Here is a 22,516-nt window from a genome sequence, read left to right on the forward strand (position 1 = left end):
AGAGCTGTCTCAGAGCAGAAGGAGAACACTTGTTCTCTATAATCCCAAGGGTTAAGTGAAGACTGTTGGAAGAAACAGACAGATTCTAGCAGTCAAAGCTTTCTGACAAGGAAACTGGCTGCCTTGGAGGCAGGCAGCTTTCTGTCCCTGTAGTCATATAAGCGAGGGACCATCTAAGAGGCTAGTTCTTGCCCTGGGTAAGAGGTAAGACAGGAGACCCAGAAATTCCCTTCCAACTGGCAGAGTCCTAAGAATCCCACCCCTGAGACGAGTGTCTGCCCTGGTAATGAGCTCTGTTTTAAAACTCATTCAAACATCCCAAGACTCGAAGGTTTCAGACTGAACCCAGGATCACAGATTTACCTCCCTCTACCCAACCCTCTAGGCTATTAAGGTGGACAGGGACATTTCCTACCACTTCCCAGACTGTAAGTCTGTCATCTCCCCTGGTCCTCACATTTTCTGCCCCTATGTAGCTGTTACTACCTCCAAATAGGGCGGATTAACCAATAAGCAAAGTAAGCACGGGCTTACTTGTGCTTACTTACTAATCTATATCTGCCTCAGCTCCAAATGGATCTTTGAGGAAGACGAGGGATCGAAAAGGCCTATGCCTTGCCCATGATCACGTCAATCACATGGCAGAGAACCTCACCCACCATACCTCCGCCTACCAATGTTAACATGGTTCACACCAGACCCAGGGTCCAAGCTCACCATCTACCTTCCATCTCCTCCCCCACAGTGCTCATACCACAAGGAGATCATTGAAGAGGAAGACCTCCCGCTGATGCAACCCCAGCCTCTGGGGGCGATTTGGATCTGGCACCTCGTAGAGCTGGCAGCAGCAAACCAGTCGACGGTGAGGGAGAGACAGAACCTAGATAGGCATGAAGAAATAGGTGTCAGCAAGGCCAGCCCACCAGCTTCAGATCGCCGGCACCTTAACATTCAACAGCAAAAGGAAGTTTATCTCTGATACATATCACTGTCACTCTGACACAGGATATAAGCTACTAAGGTGTAAGTGTTCCTGTTGCCTTGCCTTTGTCCCTGTGTAGTTCCTTCTGTTTGGAATGCCTTTCTTGGCCATCTCCATATGGCCACATTGCACTCTTCCTTCAAAGCCCAATTCTAATGTTAATCCCTTCCAAGAAGTGTTTCCTGATTTCTTCATGCTGGAAATGACCTCGCTCTGTTTTGTGCTCCCTTTAACTAGACTGAGGCAGAGGTATTATTTGTGTATTTGTCTGACACCCCCACTAGTCTGTGAGCATTCCCAAGGATGGACACTGTGTTTGATTTATACCCATGTCTTTGGTGCCCAGTGAAATGTCAGATTCAGTGGAAAGGCATCTGTAAATGTTTGCTGACTAGATAGCTATAGTGTGTTCTTGCTTTTGTTACCAGTTTGGCTCCTCACTTGGGATGGAGAGGCAAACCCAGAGGTGGGAAGTTGCTACTATTTATACTGCACCAGCTATGTACCTTGCAATATAACGTGCTAGATGCATTCATGTAGAGCATCTCACTTAATCTGTACCACATCCCCCTGGGGGATACACTATCATCCACTCCATTTGGCAGGTAAGGGGAACCCAGGGTTCAGAGAGGTGCAGTGACTTTCCAAAGAGTGGCAGAGGCAGACCAGAACTCTGTCCGCTCGGCGGCCTCCCAAGGCACTTACAGGTTTCTTGCCCACAATCATGCGCTCCACGGCCTGCACCTGGGACACATGGTCATCATTGGTCCGCAGTTCGCGCCCCTGGATGCGCTGGTAGATACCCACCAGGAGGTCTCGGGGGATGTCTTCACCATTGTCAACTCCTAGGTTGGGGGAGTAACACAGGGATTTAACACAGAAATATATCGAGTGGGTGGTAGGGGTTCTCCACAACACCCTACACCCAGGCATGGGCCATGATAATGGTCAGGGTTGGAGGGAGTGGGCTTTAAATCCCTCAGCCAGGACTAGGGCCAGATAAGGTGCCCTTCAGCAAACAGCCAATTGCTTTCTTCTCTGGGGTGGGGATTTTGTCTAAACAACTCAGAACATACTGTGATAAAAACAATCAGATACTATTTTTTTATATTTCTAATTAGCAAAAATAATTTTAAATAATAATACCCAGTGTTAGTAAGAGTGCAGGGAAGTGGGCATGTATATTAGCATAACTATTTTGAAAGGTAATTTGACAAGAGCCTACATGTTGATACCCAGTGATTCCTCTTCTAGAAATCTGCCCTAAGGAATTAATCAGAAATATGCATGAAGATATATGTACAGGATGTTCACTAAATGTCATTTATGATAGGGAAATTTTTGAAACAACCTAAGTTCTAACAATAGAAGAACAGTTAAGTAAAATATAGTATATTCATTTAATAAAATAATATACAGCTATTAAAACTTGATATTTATAAAAACATTTCAATGGCATGAGAAAATTCTTGTGGCAAGTTAAGTGAGAAGAGCAGCATAATAAATTGCATGGACAGCATGAGGAAAAAAAGATAAAATACATAGTAATATTAACCAATTTTGGGTGATTAAAAGAAATTTTCTAATTTGCCAAAATTTCCGAAATGAGCATGTATTACTTTTGTTTATTTGCTTATTTATTTAATACTGGGGGGGGGGGTTAGTATATATATGTATGTATGTGTACACACACACACACACACACACACAGAGAAATAATATGAATGAGCAAACAATGGCATGACTCTAGGAGACAGCTCCAGATAGCCTCTGATCTGTCTAACTTCCCCCTCCCAAGTCTACCACCCTTCTCAACTCCTGATTGTCTGCTGAGTAAAACCCACTTACTCTTCTCTCTAAACCTCCTGCTAGGGTAAATGTTTTTTTTCCTTTGGAAATGCCACATCTCCTCCTTGGACACCTGCTAAAGGAACATGCTTCATCTCACTGCCTTTTTTACCTTAGCTGCCAGAGAGCTTAAAGTCTATCAACTGTGCAAATTTCCAATGGTCAGCAAATTTGTTTTGTCGTATTTTTCCCCCTCATCTCTATTCCCTCTTTCATTTCTGTTTAAATAATCTTGACATCTGTGCCATTTTTAGTAGGCTGCTCTTTGGAGAGAGGCCGAGCTTGACATCAAAACAAGAAACCAAGAAAAAAGATCAAAGTGATACCTTTTATCTGATATTCAAGGCCCTCATATATTGGTTCCAACTGACCTTCTCAACTGGTTCACCCACCTCACCTCAGTTATTCCCTATACAACTTTCCAGTTCCCGCTTCTGTGCCTTTGTTATTCTTGCTGCTTACTCTATCTCCATTCTGTGACATTCTCCCTGCCTTCAAGGCCCACTTCAAAATACTGCTTCCTCCAGGGCTTTCCCTTCTTTGAGCTCTGACTGAACTTTTGGCCTCTCTGACATCACTGTGCACTTTGTCTTGTTAGTAATTTGGGTACAAGTCAGTCTCTCCCACAAACAGGAAGCTCTCTCAGGGTAGGGACTATGGCAGACTCCTCTCCATTGTCCTCAGCACTCATCATAGGGCCTAGTACACACTAGGCACTTGTTAAGTGTTGACTGGCTGGCTGGTTAGTTGGATGAATGAAGGACTGCATGTATGCATGAATGGAGAAAAGGGTACCTAAAATAATTAAATGAGCCTTTATGGGCATAACTAAAGAAGAGAGGGAAAGAGGGAGTGAATGAATAAGCAGATGAGTGAATAAGTGAATTAGTGAATTAGTCTAAGCTCTGTAAGAAGCCAAGACTTTTATCTATCAGATTTACTGCTCTAACTCCAGGACCTAGAATAGAGCCTCGTATACAGTAGATGCTCAGTAAATATTCAGTGCATGAATGAGTAAATGGACAAATGAATATTTGAATGAAGAAAAATGAGTGCCCTGGGAACATCCAGTCTTAGCAGAAAGTGAAGCATCATAGGTTGATTTCCAGGGAGACGATTTGATCTCCCTCATCCTTCCCCCCTCCCCACCACCTCCCTGCCCACTTCCCCTTCCCAGGAGAAGGATAGTAAAAGCTGATAGGGAGGTCTGGTCACCTCTCAGGTTCTTGATGAAGTCATCTAGTTTCATCTTGCGTTCAGCCTTGACGCTGGGACTGTACATGTCGGTATTGAGGAGAATGATGGCAAAAGCAAGGATGAAGATGGTGTCTGGGTTCCGGAACTGGCGCACGAGGGCTGGGTTACACACGCAGTACCGCTGGCTGCAGAGCAGAAGGGGCCAAGGCCAGGCTGAGGCACCAGCAATCTCCACCTACGCACCATCCTCCCACTCTGGTGCCACCAACCCTTTCCTTCAAGAAATACTCCCTAGTCCTTTGGGTCTGTCTATCCTCTTCAGAGCTTCCCCCAAGACTAGCACATAAAAATCACAATCCCTATCTTTTATGAAGCTTTGCCAGGGGCTTTATGTACATTGTCTCATGTAATCCCATCACAATCTTGCAAGGTAGCTATTAGCAGCCCCATTTTACAGATGAAGTGAAGTAAAGTGACTGATGCTCAAAGTGGTGAGGTAACTTGCCCAAGGTAATAGAGCTAGTAAATGGTGAAGTTGGGATGAAAACCCAGGTCTTTCTGACTACAAAGCAAATCCTTCTCCCATTATGGGAAACAAGTTCTCATCAACTCTTCTGTTTCTTCTCTAAATATTCCAAAGTGGTGGAGGACAGGGTTTATATCCAGGTCTGTCTGACTCCCAAAGCATTTACAGTGGAGTATAATGGTTAAGTTCATGGATCATGGACTTGGACTTGGAGTTCAAATCCTGCTTCCACAACTTACTCACTGTATGATTATGGGCAAGTTACTGAACCTTTCTAAACTTCAGATTCCTCATCTGCAAAATGGGAATAATAATAGAAGCACCTAACTCATAGGGTTGTTGTCAGTATTCAGTCAAATAATCATGTAAAGTGCCTAGCTCAGCACCTGATACACAATAAATGCTCAGCGAAATATCAACTGTTATTGCTGTTGTTGTTGTTGTCATTTACTGAATGCCCATGTTCCAGATGCTAGGCTAGGTACTTTACATATACTACCTCTGAGCCTCACAACTGCCTTACAAGATAGGATTTATAATTCCTGTTTTATGGTGGTGAGGAAACTATGAGGTGACTTGTAAACACATACTACACTGCCTCCCCCCAAAGCAGAGAGGGGCAGCATTAGGAGTGGGAAGCAGGCACACCTGAAGGCTTCAATGAGTCGCTCCACTTTCTGGGCCTCGCCCTGAACTCGAATGTGGGATTGGAACTTCCGGAGTGCATCATCCAAATCCATGGAGGAGAAGTCCATCTCATCTACCACACAGCTGTGGAATAAAGAAGGGGGTGTGGCACTCTCAGTTCCTCTGCAGAAAACCTCTGTCCCATCCTGACCTGCTTGAATGGACAGACAGTTTCACTGACAGACTTCTAAAATACGGACCCATGGCCCAAACAAGTACATAATGAGGATAGAATGTTTGAAATTGAATCCATCCCGGAAAATCCAGGAAGGACACACAGTTACCAAAGGTCCTTCCCGTCAACCCACTCGTGGCAGAGATGGGAAAATTTGAGGCCCAAAGCAGGCCATAGGACACACATGCCTTGCCCAGAAGACTTCACAGGGCCAAAAGAGATTAGACCTAATCTTTTGGGAGCAGGAAGGTCTCTTCATCCTGTTTTCAAAGTTTATCTGAGCAAAAGGGACAGGCTGCCCCTTTCCTCCCTCCTGCTCTCCTTTTCCAGGAATCCCTGGCCCTGCCTGCCCATCCTGAGGTTCTCACTCCAACACGTCTCTGTTGAACTGCTTCTGCCGGTTCCCTAGGAATTCGCCTATCATCTGCCGGCTCAGGCCTTTCCGCTCCAAGATGAAGTGAGCCACTCCCACCGGCGTGTCTGACAGGAAGCCCCGCTCAATCAGATACTGGATACCCTTCTCTGGCTTCCTGCAGAAAGAAGGGAGGTATATGAGATGACTGTCTTTCTGGAGCTGTTCCCTCTGTCCCATTTCTTGAACCACTTTTGGGCCTAATCATGGCCTCAGAGAACCAAAGAAATACAGAATTTGGTCTAATCCCTTCATGATACAGATGAGAAAACTGAGGCCCAGGGAGAGGAAGCCATTTGCTCATTTCACAGAGCTTCAAAATTCCAAGGTATCTTCAACCCAACTTCTCCTTCACTGGAGCTACACCACAATTAAAAGAAAATTAATATTTAATGAGAGCCTGCTCTATGCCAAGACCTTTAATATTCACAGCAGGCCTGAGAGAAGGCCTGAGCTCTAGGATAAACCCTTCTCTCCAAGTCACAGAACCTCAGAGTAGGGAATAAATGAAGAGGTTCTTTAAGCTATGTCCCATGTCCCACCCAGGCAGGTATCACCCAGCCTCTGTCAGTGCTTGCATAGACAAGTTATTCCCCACTTTCCAGAAATCTGGGTCTATAAGGTACTAGTTCCCATTTTTGGAACCCCAGAACCTTAAAACCCCACAAGGTTAGAATTTGGAAGAGGCTTTGGTGCTATAGGAGTCTCGGATCCATCACTTAGCAGTTGTATGACTCTGGGCAATTCCCTTTACTTCTCCAAGCCTCAGTTTCCTTATCTATAAAATAGGGACACTACTACCCACCTTACCAAGTTATTATGAGAATTAAATATAGGTGACAGTGTTTAATAGGCTATAAAAATGTAAGGCATTGTATTCTAATTATTTTCCAATCAAATGTCATACTCCCACCCCACTCCTAAGCACCTGGCACAAGACTAGGCAACTAGAAAGGGCTCAATCACAGTCATTGACTAGTCTGTCTCTCCACCCCACCCCCTAACACCTCAAATATACATACCTTGCTGTTTGACAGAAAAACTGAAGCCCAGGGAAGGTACATACCTTGCCCAGGGTTACACAGTGAGTCTGGCCAAAATCAGAAGAGAGGTCCAGGTTTTCTGTTTCCCAGACTAGGGCTCTTTCTACCCCATATTGCCTCCCCACTAATTAGGTGAGGTGGGGCAGACAAAGTTTAAAATCCATTTTAAAGAGTGTGAACTGGGGCTAAGAGAGTGGGAACATCTTGCCCAAGATCACACAGCCAGTCAGTGGCAGTACTAGGACTAGAACCTAGGTGCTGTGGGGGTCTTTCTACTCTGCCAGTCCTCTTCCCTGAACAGCTGGGAAGAAATACCATTCCACAAAATGAAAGAATGGCAGAACCAAGATCACCAATTGGAATTAAGTCCCAGGGGCCAAAGTGCCTATGGCAGGGTAGGAAAGAGTGAGGAGGCTAGAATGGAGACCACATACTTATTGAAGAGGTTGAGGCCGATTCTATAGTGCCGCCTCTGTACCACGTCATTGTTGAAGGCTGGTGAGTCCCAGCTGTGCCTCGTCTCCCGCTGGTAAGTCTGCTTACAGAGGCCAGTGGCCGGAGGCTCCCGCAGGCTGTCCCGAGAAGAGGAGCCAGAGCTGCAGTTGATAGTCTCATTGGAATTGCTGGAGCTCTCAAGGCTCTCATTATCTCCACCATCAGAGTTCTCGCCAGCTGCCTCACACTTCCCTAACCTCCGACCCCCAGGCACACCACTGGGCCCAGTGCCACTGTTGGGGGCTGGTGGCAGGGGCCCTGGAGGGGCTGGGGCTGGGCCCTCAGGGGCTGGGTAGTGTCGGTGTGCGATTGGGGCCCTGCCTGGTGGCCCCTTGTGCTTCAGGGTCCCATGGGGGCTGCAACCATCAGCCTCATATACCAGCTGGCGGTGAACAGAACCGCGATCTGAGCGGTCACTCAGGTCCACAGAGCTGTCGCTAGGAGGCTCAATGGTAAGCAGGGGAAGGTGGGCAGCCCGCAGTCGGAAATCCCGGCACTCCAAGCACCCAGGACCCCTGCGAGTGCCTTCCTCACGGCCACCATCTTCCCGGGTCCCTGGTTGCACTGGTGGAGGAACTGGCGGGAGAGGGGCTGGTGCCCAGAACTCGGGCCGGCCCTGGGTTGGGGGCTCTGTGCTGGGTAGTCGCTCAGGGGATGGTGGGGGAACTGGGTCATCCAGGTAGAGGGGAAGGTCGCTGAAGGAGGTGGCTGAGCTGTCCTCCTGCTGTTCTTTCGACTCCCGCTTCTCCAGTTGGGCTGACCCTGGTTCCTCAGACATGGGCCCTGATGGATGGCAGTTCAGGGCCTCGTCGATGGATTCAGCCAGAGACTTTACCTGTTGTGGGAGGAGGGAGAGAAAGGAAGGAAAGATGAAGGGAAGTATGGTAGGGTGGTGGAAGGGTGGGAATGAAGGAGGGAGGGAAGGAAGAAGGGGGAATTTTCCTGGTGAGTTAGCCAATAAGAGGGATTCCCCTCCCCCCTCCCACAGGTTCCCTGATGTCTATAACATAACTCCCAGGGAGCCATTGTGAGCTCACAGGAGCTGGGACTAATGCCCACAAGCTCCCGTCTCAGATGCACCAATTCCTCCTTCATGTCCATGTGGACCCAAGTCAAATGCTACCTCCCCTCTGATTCAATCCACACTTCTGCCTCTGTCATCCCTCAGGGTAAAGCAAAATCCCAGTTTCCTCTGGGTTCCCAGAACTCTCTATCTGGTTCTCAGGAAATCTATAATATTTAGCCTTGAGAATCTGGACCATGTCTGGAAACTCTGCCTCCGTGTGATATCTAGCTTCCAAGATGGCCCCCAATGACCCCCACCTCCTGGTTTTCACATCCTTGTGTGCCACATTGTACCAGCATTGGTCTGTGTGGCCTATAGCATATGGCAGAAATGATGATGTGTCACATTTGAGATTAAGTTATAAAAGACTGCAACTTCTATCTCAGGTGCTCTCGCTTGTGCTATCTCTCAGACCACTTGCCAGGGAGAAGGTGGAGGAGCCACATTGTGAGTGGTTCTATGGAGAGGCCCACGTGGTGAGGAACTGATGCTTCCTGCCAATAGCCAAGTGGGTGAACTTGGAAGCAGACCCATCAGCCTCAGTCAAGTCCTCAGAGATTGCAGTCCCAGCGTACATCTTGATTGCAACCTCATGAGAGACCCACTAGCCAAGCAAGCCACTTCTAGAAACTATATGAGATCATAAATGTTTGTTGTTTAAGCTCAGTTTTAAACTGCTAAATTTTGAAGTAATTTGTTACACAGCAATGGATAACTAACACATTTCCCCACCAGACTTGAATAGCACTGAGAGCTGGGACCAGGTTTGTTCCTCTATACCTCACCAGACTGATTCCCACCCCCCCATTTCTCTGCTTGAGGGCTGGGCCCAGGACTGGTTTCTCTCTTTTTAGCTCAGCTCAACACATTGCTTGACACAAAATAGATACTCAATTAAATGTTCATTTTATGAACAAATGGATGAATGATATAGATCTTCCCTTCAATTCTTCTCTCCTTCCCTCCACCCTCTCTTCCTTCACTAGTTCTAATGAAATATGCCCAGGCTGATGGCTGGGCCAGATCACAGAGGTTAGAGCACAGTGATTGCTTTTCTTATAAAGCTTTGCTTATTCATTCATTCAACAATTTCTACCAAGTACCTCCTTGGCTTTAGGAAGGAAACTAACATGTACTTAGTAGCTACCATGTACTAAGTGCTTTCATATGTATTACCTAGTTGAACTGAATCTTCAAAACAGTTCTAAAAATCTCTATTTTATTGATTGTGTTTCAGTGAGGTTAAACAGTTTGCTCAAGCCACACAGCTAGGAAATGGCAGAACTGGGATTCAAACCTGGGCAGATATGCCTGAAACCCTAAGTCTAGAATGATCTACCACCACCATCACTGCTGTTACGTTCCTACCCTTCCATGCTTTTGCTGACACAATGCCTATGCAAGCAACACCTCTCAACTATCACCAACTTGCTAAATCTTATCTACCTGGTAAGACCCAGCTCCAATGCTGTTTTCTCAAAGAAGCTTTCTCAGGTCCTCCCAGAAGAAAATTTCTTCTCCCTTCTCCGGGTTCCCACAGTACTGTATGTGATCCTTTCTCAGGGCTCTGAGCACATACTACTTCAGGAGATAGTAATGTGTACATGTTTGCCATTTCCTACTGGACTGGGAGATTCTTGAGAACAGGGACCATGGCCAGCTCACCTGTCCCCCCTCACAGTGCCCAGCACAGAGCCTGGTACATGGTAGTGTGGTATAATGGAAAGAACACGGGCTTTGAAATCAGACAGAGCTGGGTTCTAATCCAGTTTGGGAAAGTCACTTCACTTTTCAGAGCCTCATAGCCTCAGTCTCCTCCTCTATAAAAAGGGATAACAATTCCTGTCTTGCAGATCTGTTATGAGGCATACACAGCACCTGGCACATAGTAGGAGCTCACTACCTATTAGTTAAGCCTTAATTTGATAGTGGATCAAGTTTCAAATAGTGACAACTTTTATTTTCTTACTTGTTCTGTATACCCAGATTTTTAATTTGGTTGTTTTAACTACATTTTTTGTCTTGCAATTCTTTTCTCATAATTTGCACAGTCCCCACTCACATTTAGCTGTTTGTTTTTATTAAATGCTTGTTGTGCAAATTCTTTAAGTTTAGAGTATAGGTAAAAAGTAAAGAGAGTAGCTACAGCATGGATATGAGGAAGAAAGGCCCATTTCAGGGATCCTGACCTGTTTGGAGAAAGAGTCCTCCAGCTCTGTGATGTCATTAGAAAATTCTCCAGATGTGGTGACAGAGCTTCCACCACCATCAATGCCCCCACCACAGGAGCCTCCATATGAGAGCCCTCGTTCAAGCCGGTGGCTCCGGGCACCAGCCATGGCACCCTCGTCCAGCGAGGCAGGCTTGCCCTCGAAGTACGCGGGGTTCTGTGCCTTCTCATACTCCTCAAAGGAGAATTGCATCCTCATGTTAGAAAGGATGATGCGGCGGGACATGCGGCTCTCAGAAGCTGAGCTGCGTAGTCGCTCAAAATTCTTGTTCATGCGGTACTGGCGAAAGGCTGTCTGGATGGTCCTGGCAGCCCTGCGGCTCAGGAAGGAGCCCCCATACTTCCTCTCCAGCATTTCCACCTGTCAGGGGAGGGTCAAGGGAAACAAGGTGAGAAATGCATTACAGCCTTAGCTCCCTGGGCCCTCAAGCACATCCACACAAGTCACTGCTAACTGCTAACAGTTGCCTGAATGTGCCCAGCTGTGCTTTCACAGTGCTGTGTTCTACCTTTAATCAGAGACAGCACTTGTCACATGGTATTGGATAATGTTTTTCCTTTTTTAATTTACAAGATGTACACGTTCATTATTAGGGAAAAAAAAGGAATAAATAGAGAAACCAAAAAGGAAAGAAAGGAAGAAATAGAGAGCAAGAAGGAGGAAAGGAGGGCGGAAGAGAGAGAAGGAGGGAGAGAAGGAAGAAAGAAAGGACAGAAGGAGGGAGGGAGGGAAGAAAGATTGACTCAAAGTCCCACTACCTAGGCATAGCCACAATTAACATTTTGGTATATGTCCTTTCAGGTTTTTTTTTTTTTTTCTATACGCAGTATTTTGTCACTTAAAAAATATATATATAGTATCTCACTATTCTGAAATTGTCAACTTATGTGTGTGCTTCCTCCATTAGACTGAGTTTTTTGAGGACAGGGTCCAAGTCTCACCTTTATATCTCCAGTGCTGGCAATAAATGCTTGCTGAGTGAATACAAGACTAAGTGGATGTGTGGTGAATAAGTCAGTGAGTCCCCAGGAGGATGAAGGGTCCTAGAGCCAGTCTTCTCCAATTCCAGTCTCACTATCCCTCCCTGGATACCACCCTCAAATGCTACATCCCAATCTCTCCCTTGGCTCTCTATTGCACCCCCACCCCCACTCCCAGCCAGAGAGCCACCTCTTCAGCACCTTCTTGTCCTGCAGGTCTGTGGAGAGTTCATAGCTGTCCGATAGAGCCTTGGAGCGCTTTATCTCCTCCTCCTCTTGCTTCCTCAGGGCGACACTGGCTGGCTGGAGGCGTGCCCGCTGAGCCCAGGGAAGGCCCACCCCAACAGGGGGGCCCCCCATGTGGCTACTGGTGGGGGGCATCTGGCTCAGTCGGTAGGGGGGTTGACTCCCAGGACTATCAACCGCTGTGCTCAGGTCACTGCCTGGGGCATCACCCTCCACACTGTGGGGATGAGATAAGATGAGCCAAGATATGGGAATAGCAGAGGGGCCTGCTGGGCCAGACTAAGTGGTTGGACAATATCCCTCCCCTCAGCCTCATCCACCCCAACTTCTTCATGGATATGGGAACCCCAATGCTTAAAGGCTAGAGAGGAGTCCAGCCCCCCAAACTGTCTCCTCACTGCCCTCACAATTCCTCCCTTTCAGGCTCCCTTGCCTTCACAGCCCAACCCTCATTCCCCTTCAGTCCTGTCCCCTCACAGCTCCATCCTCAAATCCCTTCTCCCTACCTCACAGGCTCCTTCCTTTCACAACTCCATCCTCTTAGACTCTTTTCCCTCAAGGCTCTGTCTTCTCACAGTCTTGTCCCCAGTCCTACTCACCCCTCATGGCCACTTCCCCTCACAGCCTTATCCCCAGACCAGTTTCCTTCCAGTCCCTCAAGCTCCTTTTTCTAATAATCCTGTCTCGTAAGAGCTCCATCCTCACCTCCTTCCCCTGAAGGACCAGTTCCCTTACAGACCCACTCCACAGACCCCCTTTCCTTACAGCTCCAGCCCTTCATGGTCCTAGAGAACAGTGTGCTGTGGTTTCCCTCCCAGCACTATCCCCAGCACCACCCCCTCTCAGCCCTGTCCCCAGGTACCACAGGCCCATTCCTGTATCCTGCCCATCCAGGCTCTCCTACCCTCCCCTGCCCAGCCCTGCCCTCTGCAGCTCTGCCCCTGTCCTCCGCTGCGACTACTGGCTGGCCAGTTCCCAGGGTTCCCTGGCTGCAGGGGCACTGGCTCGGTGACAGTAGAAGGCTCCTCCCATCGAGCATCCTCACAGGTAAAGAGCTGCCCTGCAGGGCAGCTTCCTTTTTCTCCTCATGGCCTCCTCTGTTCAGCTGAGGAAGGAGGGGCAGGGGCCTCGAGGCCCAAGAGTAGCAGGAACTGGGCACCAGGTCTTGCCCGTTCTGATTACTCAGAGCTGTTGTTCTGCCGGAACCTGCTCCCATGGTGCTATGGCAACCAGGCTGCCAGGGAACCCAGGTGGTGACAGAGCCCTGGCATCCTGAGCCGAGCCAGGCATGGTAAGGAGCCAAAGAGGAGGGAAAAGAGGGGAGGGTTTGGGAGGGGAGGAACAGGCAGGTGAGACATGGAGGGGGTTGTGGGGGAAATGGGTGTGGCTGGAGTCCAGTGATAGGTAATGCTGGGGCCCCGAAAGTGACTGGCTTGGGAGGCACAGGGCTGGGGGGCTCTTGGCTGGTGAGAGGGTTAAGGGAATACCCCCAGCCCTACTTTGCAGAGGCCAGGGTGCAGGGTAGGGGCAAGCTGTGGTGGGTGTGGGGTGTTCCCTACCAGTGCAGGAGCTTGAGCTACAGCAAGCCTGCCAGCCTTGCAGAAGAGCACTGCAGTCATTACATGGCAGCCACGAGGCTGGGTGCTGGGAGTGGTGGGGAGGCTGCATCCACAAGGCTGCTCGGCCCCACTCTGGTGGCAACTCCCACCCACTGCTTATCCTCCACCCTCCAAAGTGCTAGTTTGCAGCACTGCCAGGAGCAGGGCAGAAACAGACTGGGGGACTGCTCTCTACCCCAAATACTCTCTCCTCCTGGGCCTCAGGGGCCCTGACGTCACCCTCCAGGGGACAGACCCAGCCCAGCCCACCCTAGGCATCTAAGATGCTTCTCTCCTCCCCCTTAGGACTGCAGGATCACATCCACCAACCTCTCAAACCTCTTCCCTCCCAGCACACAGCTCAAGCCCTATATATATCCTCTATTCATGAACCATCCATAGCTCCTACTGATTACAGAGATAGCCCAAGTTCCTTATTCTGGCATTTGAGGCTTCTCCAAAATATAACGGCTAATACTTACAGTGCACTTAGTATGTTCATGCACCATTCTTATCACCTCACATTCAATAACTAGTTTACTCTTCAACCAACTCCACGGGGTAGGTATTGTTATTTATCTTCATTTTACACATAAGGAAACTGAGGCTTAGAGAGGTTAACTAACATATCTATGGTCACACAGCTATTAATGATAGAGCCAGGATTCAAATCCAGGCAGTCTGACTCCAGAGCCCCCATTCTTAAACACTAAGCCATACTGCAGGATGGGCTGCCAGCCTGGTTTAGCTCCTGTTTCTCCCAAATACTTCTCTGCCTTCCACCTCCAAAACTTTGCTTATACAGTACCTTCCACATGAAATGCAACGTCCATCATCTCTGCCACCTGCAATCTGAGAAACTCCCCCCACGTCCCAGTTCTGTCAAGGTTCAGGTCACATGTTACCACTAGGAAGCCCTCCTGAATACTGCCTCCAGCCAGAAAGTATTGCTGATCCTGTTCAGAGCTCCCACACACAGCATATGTCTGTCCTTCATTGTATGGCACAGGTTAGCTTTGGCAAAGCGTGACAAATATTTGTGCTCATGACTCCCAGAATCCCAGTACATACAGGAAGAGAGCTTGGTGATCTCCTAGATAGTACACAGCACAGGGCCTGACACAGAACAGGTGCTCAGTAAAAGCTTCTGGAGTGAGGGAGTCGATGAATGAGCTCTGGCAGCTGCTCTAATAAACACTCTCACCTGAACTTTTACCACAGCCTCCAATCTCCTCTTCCAATCCATTTTCCATCCTGTGGCCAGAGAGAGCTTTCAAAAAGTACAAATCTGATCATTTCACTCTCCCACTTAAAACTTTTCCATGGCTCCCCATCATTCATTTGACAAAGAATTGAGCACTTTCTATGTGCCAGGCACAGTGCTGTTGTTGTTGTTAGCTGCTGTCAAGTCGCCCCTGACTTGTGGAGTCCCCATGCACAGTGGGATTGGACCATTGTTATCCCTAGAGTTTTCATTGGCTGATTTTTGGAAGTAGATTGCTGGGCCTTTCTTCCTAGTCTGTCTTAGTCTGGAAGCTCCACTAAAACCTGTTTGGCATCATAGCAATATACAAGCCTTCACTGACAGATAGGTTGTAGCTGCATGTGAGGTGTGTTGGCTGGGAATCAAACCTGGGTCTTTTGCAAGGAAAGCAAGAATGAACTACCACTGCACTCTGGCATAGTGTTGGGTGCTGGAAATACAATAGTGAACAAGATACACAAAATTTGTTCCCTCATGGAGGTGACATTCTAGTAGGGGAAGCAGACTATAAAGAAATAAACAAATAAATACATACTATAATTTAGGTTGGGATAGGTGCTAGGAAGGAAAACAAAAAAGAGAGATAGAAGGTGCTGTTTTAGATCTGGTGGTCAGGAAAAGTCTTTCTGAAGAAATGGCACAGAAGCAGAGCCCTGATGGAATAAGTGAGTGAGCTGTGAGGCTATCTGAGGCAAGAGCAGTCCTGACAGAGGATGGAACTGTGCCTGGCATGTTTGAGGAACAGCAAGGAGGCCAGTGTAGCAGAAGCAGAGTGAGCAAGGTAATGGGGGCCAAATTGTGAAGGGCATCGAGCCCACGATAAAGACTTTAGCTTTTGCTCTGATTAAGTAGAGGAGGGACATGATCTAACAGGTCGTATAGGAATCATCATCCATAGAATAACCTCCAACTTCCTCACCATGGCCATGGGTGGCTCTCTTGACCTGACCCTAGCCTTGTATACCCTCTGCCCTATTACCCCCGGGATGAATTATCCAATAGGTGAGGTAAGCACAGTGCTTACCTTGCTTACCAGATCATCTGTAGTGAAATTGTTTACTACAGATTAGTAAGTAAGCTCAAGTATGCCCATGCTTACTGGGTCATCAGCCCCTGTCAGGGATTGTAAATTTGAACAGAGGCTTTGATTCTGTAGGAAGGTGCTGTGGGGTTGGGAGAGAGACAGATGCCAGCCATACCTAGAAGAAGAATCTTTGACATGGTGAAAAAATGTGAAATTGTTCACTCCCCACTCCTGGCTCTGTGTTGTCCCTGGGTCTCCACTCTTTGGCAATCCCCCCCTTGAGAGCTTACCTCCTTTTTGGTTGCAAAGGGAATAGTGGTAGGGAGTCCAGGCTGTCAACACAGCCTCCCAAGAGGGGGCCTGGCAAAAAGGAGAGTGTTTGAGGGGGTTGCGCCTGACACCACACACATTGCTAAAGAAACAGGACCTGGGATATAGAATCCTCCAAGTGACAGCCCCAGACACTTGAGGCCATGTCAATCACATGGAAAATTTCTTTCCTTCTCTGTCTCTCTCTCACACATATACACACACAGAGAACATGTGGTAGAGTAAAAAGCTGGGGAGGGCTAGGTTCAAGTCCTGACTGCCATTTACCATCTGTGTGGCCCTGTGCATGTCGCTTTACCTCTCTGCACCTCAGTTTCTCATCTGCGCAGGGCCTGCATGAATGCAATCCCTCCTTTGGATTCCTGGGCTTCAGAAAAGGTATGGGAGACCCTCCTCTCTCTGTGGGCTCCTCCAAGCCAGGAGCAAAGTGCACATGTGCACTCTCTCTCTCACACACACACACACACAAGTACAAAAACACAGACACATCCAAAGGCCAACAAACCTAGAAGCAAACACACACACCCCAAAACACATGAAAACAAATATGAACCCATGCAGACATGCACATGTACAGATACAACCACACACACAGATTACTTGTAAACCAACACACACACCCCTGCACCCACATCCCCTGCCTGCTGGGCTATTTTATGAGCGAAATTGGAGAGCATCCTCTGCAGAGGGGGAATAAGCCATGTTACACAAATAACCACACTACAAAGCAGATAGTTATCAGAGATGAGGAACAGAGAAAGTGCTGGGGGCACTCAGGAGAGAGATCCCTTCTGCTTGGGGGTGGCTGAGCAGAATAAAATATAAACTCATACTTACTGTACACCTTCCCTGTGGCAGACATTTTCTGCACATTATTTAATATGCATGGCAAACGTAAGGGAAGAATTAGGATTCCTATTTTACAGATGAAGAAGAAGGCTCAGAGGGGAAATGACTGCCAGAGGTCTTGGGGTTAGCAAGTAGAAGAACGGCCTGTTCTAGCTACCCTGCTGCCTTGAAGGCTTCCTGGAGGAGAAAGCTTTTGAACTGGGCCTTGCCTAGGAGGAGCTGCTAGAGATGAGGCGTGAGAGAACCTTATGAGCCAAGGCACTAAGATGGGGAGAAGTGGGGCAGGAAGTTTCATAGGGATTTGGGGCTGGCCTGCCCATGCATAGTGGGGGCACTAACCCTCCCCAGATGCTGCTCCTGCTGGGAGGTCTTCTCTCCCTCCTTCCCTTTATTGGCACTGCCTAGAGCTAGGCAGCCAGCAGGGGATGGGATCAGGATGCAGTTGCCATGGAAATGAATGGGGGCTATTGCCATGGAAACCATAAGATGAGGGCAAGAGGAAGCTGGGGGTGCTGAGGACTATCCCCATGACAAGTTAGGGTGGAAGAAGGGGACTGGAAGTGACAGACAAGAAAACAAGATGAGGAGGGCAGTGCATCTAGATGGGGACAGGGGCTCTGGGCTCTGGGAGGAAAAGACTAGGCAAGGAGAAGACTGGACCCAGCAGGAGGGGCCACCAACCACCTCTTTTTCCTCTGACAGTTCTTCTGCAAGCTGTTTCTGCTGCCCAGTCCCAGTGCCTCTGAGATTCCAAACCTGAACCGAGCCTGGCTTGGCACAGGCGCTGACAGGGAAGAAGGAGGCCCCCTAAGGGGCTGACTGGGTGGTACAGTGGGCAAACACAGGCTTTGGGAGCACACAGACCTGGGTTTGAAACCTAGCTCTGCCTCTTTCAGTCCTAAAAATAATAGTTGTCATCTATTGAGTAGCTACTCTTTGCTAAGCATAGCAACTCTGCAGAGTCTGGGTTGTTCTCCCTAAGGGGATAACAAAGATGAGGAAACTGAGGGACAGAGAGCTGAAATAACAGCAGTGGAGCCAGGATTCAAACATAAGTGTCTCTGAACACAAATCTTATCCCACACTAGGCACTGAGCAGCCCCTCAAAGGTAGAACCCTTGCATTCTCCATCTCTCCATGTCTTCCCATAGTGCCACACACAGAGCCAGATGCTGGGTGAATATTTGTGGAGTGTGTGAATGAAAAAGCAACCCAGGAGGATTCAGGAAAGACTAAGGTTAGATGGAAGAAATCCCTGACTTCAAGAGCAATGACTCATGGGTTTGGCTGGCCAAGGGCAGACAAAGATCTGCAGAGCTGGAATGGACTTTATGAACCATCCAATCCCACCAAATCCGAATTGAGGCTCAAAGAGTCAAAGTGACTTGTCCAGGGTCATACAGGATGAGAACCCAAATCCACTTACCTTCTAGGCCTCAGAAGTCCCTCTGAATCTGTCCAGCCTCCCTCCCACCCAGCTCCTTTAAGCTCCTAAACATCAGCAACAGCAGGCTACTTGCAGTTCCCAGACTAGCTGATTCACATCCCCATACCTTTGCCCATACTCTTCCTTTCTTTCTTCTGCCCAGAATGTCTTCCCTTTCCCCTTCACCTCCAGCCTTCATCAGTCTGGGTGAGCTCATCTTCCTATTGCAGTACACTGAGCAGGCAGGTCTTCCTGGGAAGTCAGCTCAGGACTCCCTCCTCTGTGTCTTGTGCACACCCATACCATGGTGAGTCCTTATCACTGGCTAACCTGTGATTCTCTCTTGAAGCATCTATGCCCTCACCCCGTTCCTCCTCCCTTGACCACAAGTTTCCCAAGGGCAGTGGCCTGGTATGATTCACCTCTGTGAACCCACCATGCTCAGGCCAGGGTCTAGCAAACAGCAGGTGCTCAACAGCTACCTTGGTGCCCTAAGACCACAAATAGCAGTCATGTGTCTCTGTGGGACCATCCTGCCTGACAATTGTTACACTAAAAGTCACAGCCCCACATGCTCAAAAGCTACCCACACCCAGTCTTGTGATTATATCCATCAGACACACCCATAGAGTCTGCCAGGCACAGAAAGTCACCACCTCATACGATCGACCTCACACTCAGAATTTTGCACATTGAGTCTCACACAGTCATGCTCCCTTAGATACATAAAAGAGTACGCAGTATCTCACTACTGTTAGACTTACACAGCCCCGCACAGAGGCATGCACACATATGCACAGGCACACAGAGACCACACATACACACGTATTTCCCTCACAGCTGATATAAACCTTCTCCCCTTCCCACAGCACAGGCCGTCTGCCCTAGCCAACCTGTACAGGAGTCTACATCCCCACAGCTGCCAGGACAGTTATTGCTGACCTTGACTTGGCTTCTCCCTCCATTTAGTCTAACCCCTACTGAACACATACCTCCTTATATCTTCAATCAAATGAAGAGTAGAATGATCCCTCCCTAGCTACAGGTCACATAGATTCATACACCCTGGAGAGCCAGCTGAATTGAGTAATCTACTCACCATGGCCCAGCATGACCCTGGATCCTCCACCAGGCTTTTCTCCATGCTGTCCCTGCCTCCCATAATGCCTTCTCACCCCCTTGCCACCTATTCAAACCCTTCCCAGCCTTCAAGACCCAATTCTTGCCCCCTTTCCTTCAGCAAGTCCTCCTGGATTCCCCCAGCCCACCTTGACACCTCCCTCCTCTTTGGGCCAGGGACATATTTTGCTCATGACTAAAGCCATTTCTGCTGTCATTTTTGCCCTTCGCACCTTGCCTACTTTCCCAAAGGATTTCTCATCTCCCTTGGGAGATGGAGAACTCATGGAGAATACAGCCACTGTCTTACTTTTGATCCCTCACAGTATGTAGCTTGAGGCTTTGCACATATAGGTGCTCAAGCAATGCTTGTTGGAAGAGTTAAATAAGGGAGGGAGGAAGGGAGGGAGTTGTTGTTGTTAGGTGCCATCAAGTCAGTTCCAACTCATAGGGACCCTATGTACAACAGAACGAAATACTGCCCAGTCCTGCGCCATCCTCACAATTGTTGCTATGCTTGAGCCCATTGAGGGAGGGAGGGAATGGAGAAATAAATGAGAACTTGAATGAGTAAATGAGTAGATGAGTTGAGTGACTAAGTGAAGTAATGAATGAAGGAATGAGGTGAGGTTCTGGAAAAACTACAAGATCAATGTGATGGGGACATTGAAGGGAGGGAGGAAAGGTGAGGTGAGACTCTCACTTGGGCCTTAATCAAAACAAGAGTCACCAATCACTACACTCTTTCCCAGCTGTGCATCAGACCCTATGCTGGACTCTTTACATTCTTTCTTGCTAATCTTTATGACAACCTACAGAGGTAGATATATTCCCATCGTACTCAGGAGGAAAATAAAGCTTGAGAAGAAGAACATACTTGCTCAAGGTTATACAGATAGTATATACAACTTCTGGCAGAACCAAAAATTAAACTCAGATTTGTCTAATGCCAAAGGTTCAGAAAGTGAAAAGTCAAGGTATAAGCCCACTTCAGGGTCTCCTGACTTTGCTCCTATCTAACATAGACACACCATGGAAGGTGTGTGTCCTACAGACCCATAAAGGATACCTTCCACCCTCCTGTCAACAGCCTCCAGGGATTCTTAGAATTAGCTTCTGGAGCTTCTGGCCAGGTACAAGAAATATTCAAGGTCATTGCAGCTGGGGAAATGGCTTCCTCTCAGATTCAGAGAAGCCTAAAATTGTAGAATCACAGAATCTTAAAAGTACAAAATCAAAGAATCTTAACATCACAAAATATTAATCACACTATCAGAAATTTTAAATAGTAGAATCATGAAATCTTAAAACCACAGCCTTGGAGAATCCAAAATTCACAGCATTGTAAAAATAGAAATCACAGAACGGCATGGAATGCCGAACAACCACTGAATTATTGGATCTTAAATTCATATAATCATAGTTTCTGAAAATCGTAGCTTCTCTGAGTCACAGAATGTCAGAGCTGAAAGAGCTCTTGGAGATCCATTGGTCCAAACCTCCCTCCTCATTTTACAAATGGTAAAACTGTGTATCAGAGAGGTCAAGCAGCATACCCAAGGTTAGCCAGCTCGTGTTGCCTCAGGCTTGAGGGTGAAGAAGGCACCTCCAATAGGCCTGCCCATGTTGAAACACCATACCACTCATTCATTTATTGCCTTTTGGGTGTTGACAATACCACGAATCAAACACAGTCCCTACTCTCTCCCAGCCCCTGCTTCCAGCCCTGGGTAGGAAAGAAAGTAAAACCCTGCCAGAGAGGAGGAGAGGGAAGACAGGGTGGGGTAGAACATATATCAGACAGAGAGAAGAGATCAGCTTTTATTGACAGAAATTCCTTTGTACACAGCAACACACACTCTGAAAGGCCTTCTCCTTCTGACCATATTTACAGAGCACTATGGGAGTGGCAGAGGGCATGAGATAAGGCCTTCAAGCAGTGGAGGAGATGGCAGCAATGGCTACAGCAAGGGAAAGATGGGGAACTAGGTGCCGCCCCCGTCTGGTCCTGTGAGCCCTAGGCACCCTGCATCTCTGTTTGTGCTCACAGAGGACAGAGGTAGGTCCTTGGGATGTCATTTGGAGACCTCTCCAGGAGTGGCAGGCTCCAGGGTGCCTGGGAAGTGGGAGTACAGGTGTAGGAGGGTCCAGGCTCCAAGCTCCAAGCTCTGCTTCTCCCACATTTCAGCCAGACCTAGGGCTCCAGCTCTTTATAATTCAGTGTCTGGAGTCCAAGGGAGACAGCAGTAGGGGTGAGAATTCCAAGAAGAAGGTGGGGGAGGAATGGGCACGATGCTTGCTCATCTGGTTCCTGAAGCAGGGGACAGGGTCCCATGGGGGATCCACAGGGGCTGGAGGGGGGCTGGTTAAGGCTTTTGCTTCTGCATAGAAAATGACCCTTGTCCTCTCAGTTACCGAGAGGAGGGACTGCTGCACTCGGAGGCTGGACAGCAGAACTGGTGAGCGGCTTCCTCTTCCTCTTCCTCAGTCTCCTCCTCCTCTTCCCTGGGGTCATGAAGGGCAGGGTAGAGGCCACAGGTGGTGGGTGATAGAGAGAGGCAGAGGCATTAGTTGGTAGAGCAGGGGAGATTCATGAAGGGCCGGAGCCAGGGAGGTGGGGCTAGGATGGGGGTCCAAATGGAGGGCCAGTATGATGGATTATCCAGGGTCACTCATAACTCAGTCTCCAAAGAAACTATTGCTGGTCCCCTCCTGGAATAGCACCCCTCCCCCACCCCCAGGCTGGGCTCAGTCTTGAGGAACTCCTGTGTTACAAATCATACCTAGTATAAACTCCATTTCTGACCCTGACAGGTTTCCAACTTTCATTTATATGGACCAGGACCAGGTGCCTGGTAGGCTAATCTTCTGGGGACAGCCAGTGAAACACTATCACCCCATTCCCAGACACCCTGGCCTGGGGGAGGCAGTAAGTATAGGATCCAGGAAACAGGAGGATTTCTAGGAGGATTAGAAAGAGATAGGAAGGAAAGGACAGGTAAGGGAAGGCAATGCTGT

At 48.2% G+C, this 22,516-nt stretch overlaps 1 protein-coding gene across 3 annotated transcripts in view; it reads right to left on the minus strand.

Moving 5' to 3' along the window:
* The window catches only part of IQSEC2 (IQ motif and Sec7 domain ArfGEF 2), an 82,632-nt gene that overhangs the window by 7,804 nt on the left and 52,312 nt on the right, over positions 1–22,516 (minus strand). For all 3 annotated transcript variants that reach the window (XM_004389116.1, XM_004389117.1, XM_012559321.2), the window contains 8 exons: positions 11,844–12,105; positions 10,621–11,022; positions 7,305–8,200; positions 5,784–5,945; positions 5,202–5,324; positions 4,046–4,212; positions 1,688–1,827; positions 755–880 (listed from right to left, as the gene is read on the minus strand). In XM_004389116.1, coding sequence (XP_004389173.1) covers positions 755–880; positions 1,688–1,827; positions 4,046–4,212; positions 5,202–5,324; positions 5,784–5,945; positions 7,305–8,200; positions 10,621–11,022; positions 11,844–12,105 — 2,278 coding nt within the window. The remainder of the gene's footprint in view (positions 1–754; positions 881–1,687; positions 1,828–4,045; positions 4,213–5,201; positions 5,325–5,783; positions 5,946–7,304; positions 8,201–10,620; positions 11,023–11,843; positions 12,106–22,516) is intronic.

Source organism: Trichechus manatus, unplaced genomic scaffold (assembly GCF_000243295.1).
Source record: "Trichechus manatus latirostris isolate Lorelei unplaced genomic scaffold, TriManLat1.0 scaffold00233, whole genome shotgun sequence".
NCBI lineage: Eukaryota > Metazoa > Chordata > Mammalia > Sirenia > Trichechidae > Trichechus > Trichechus manatus.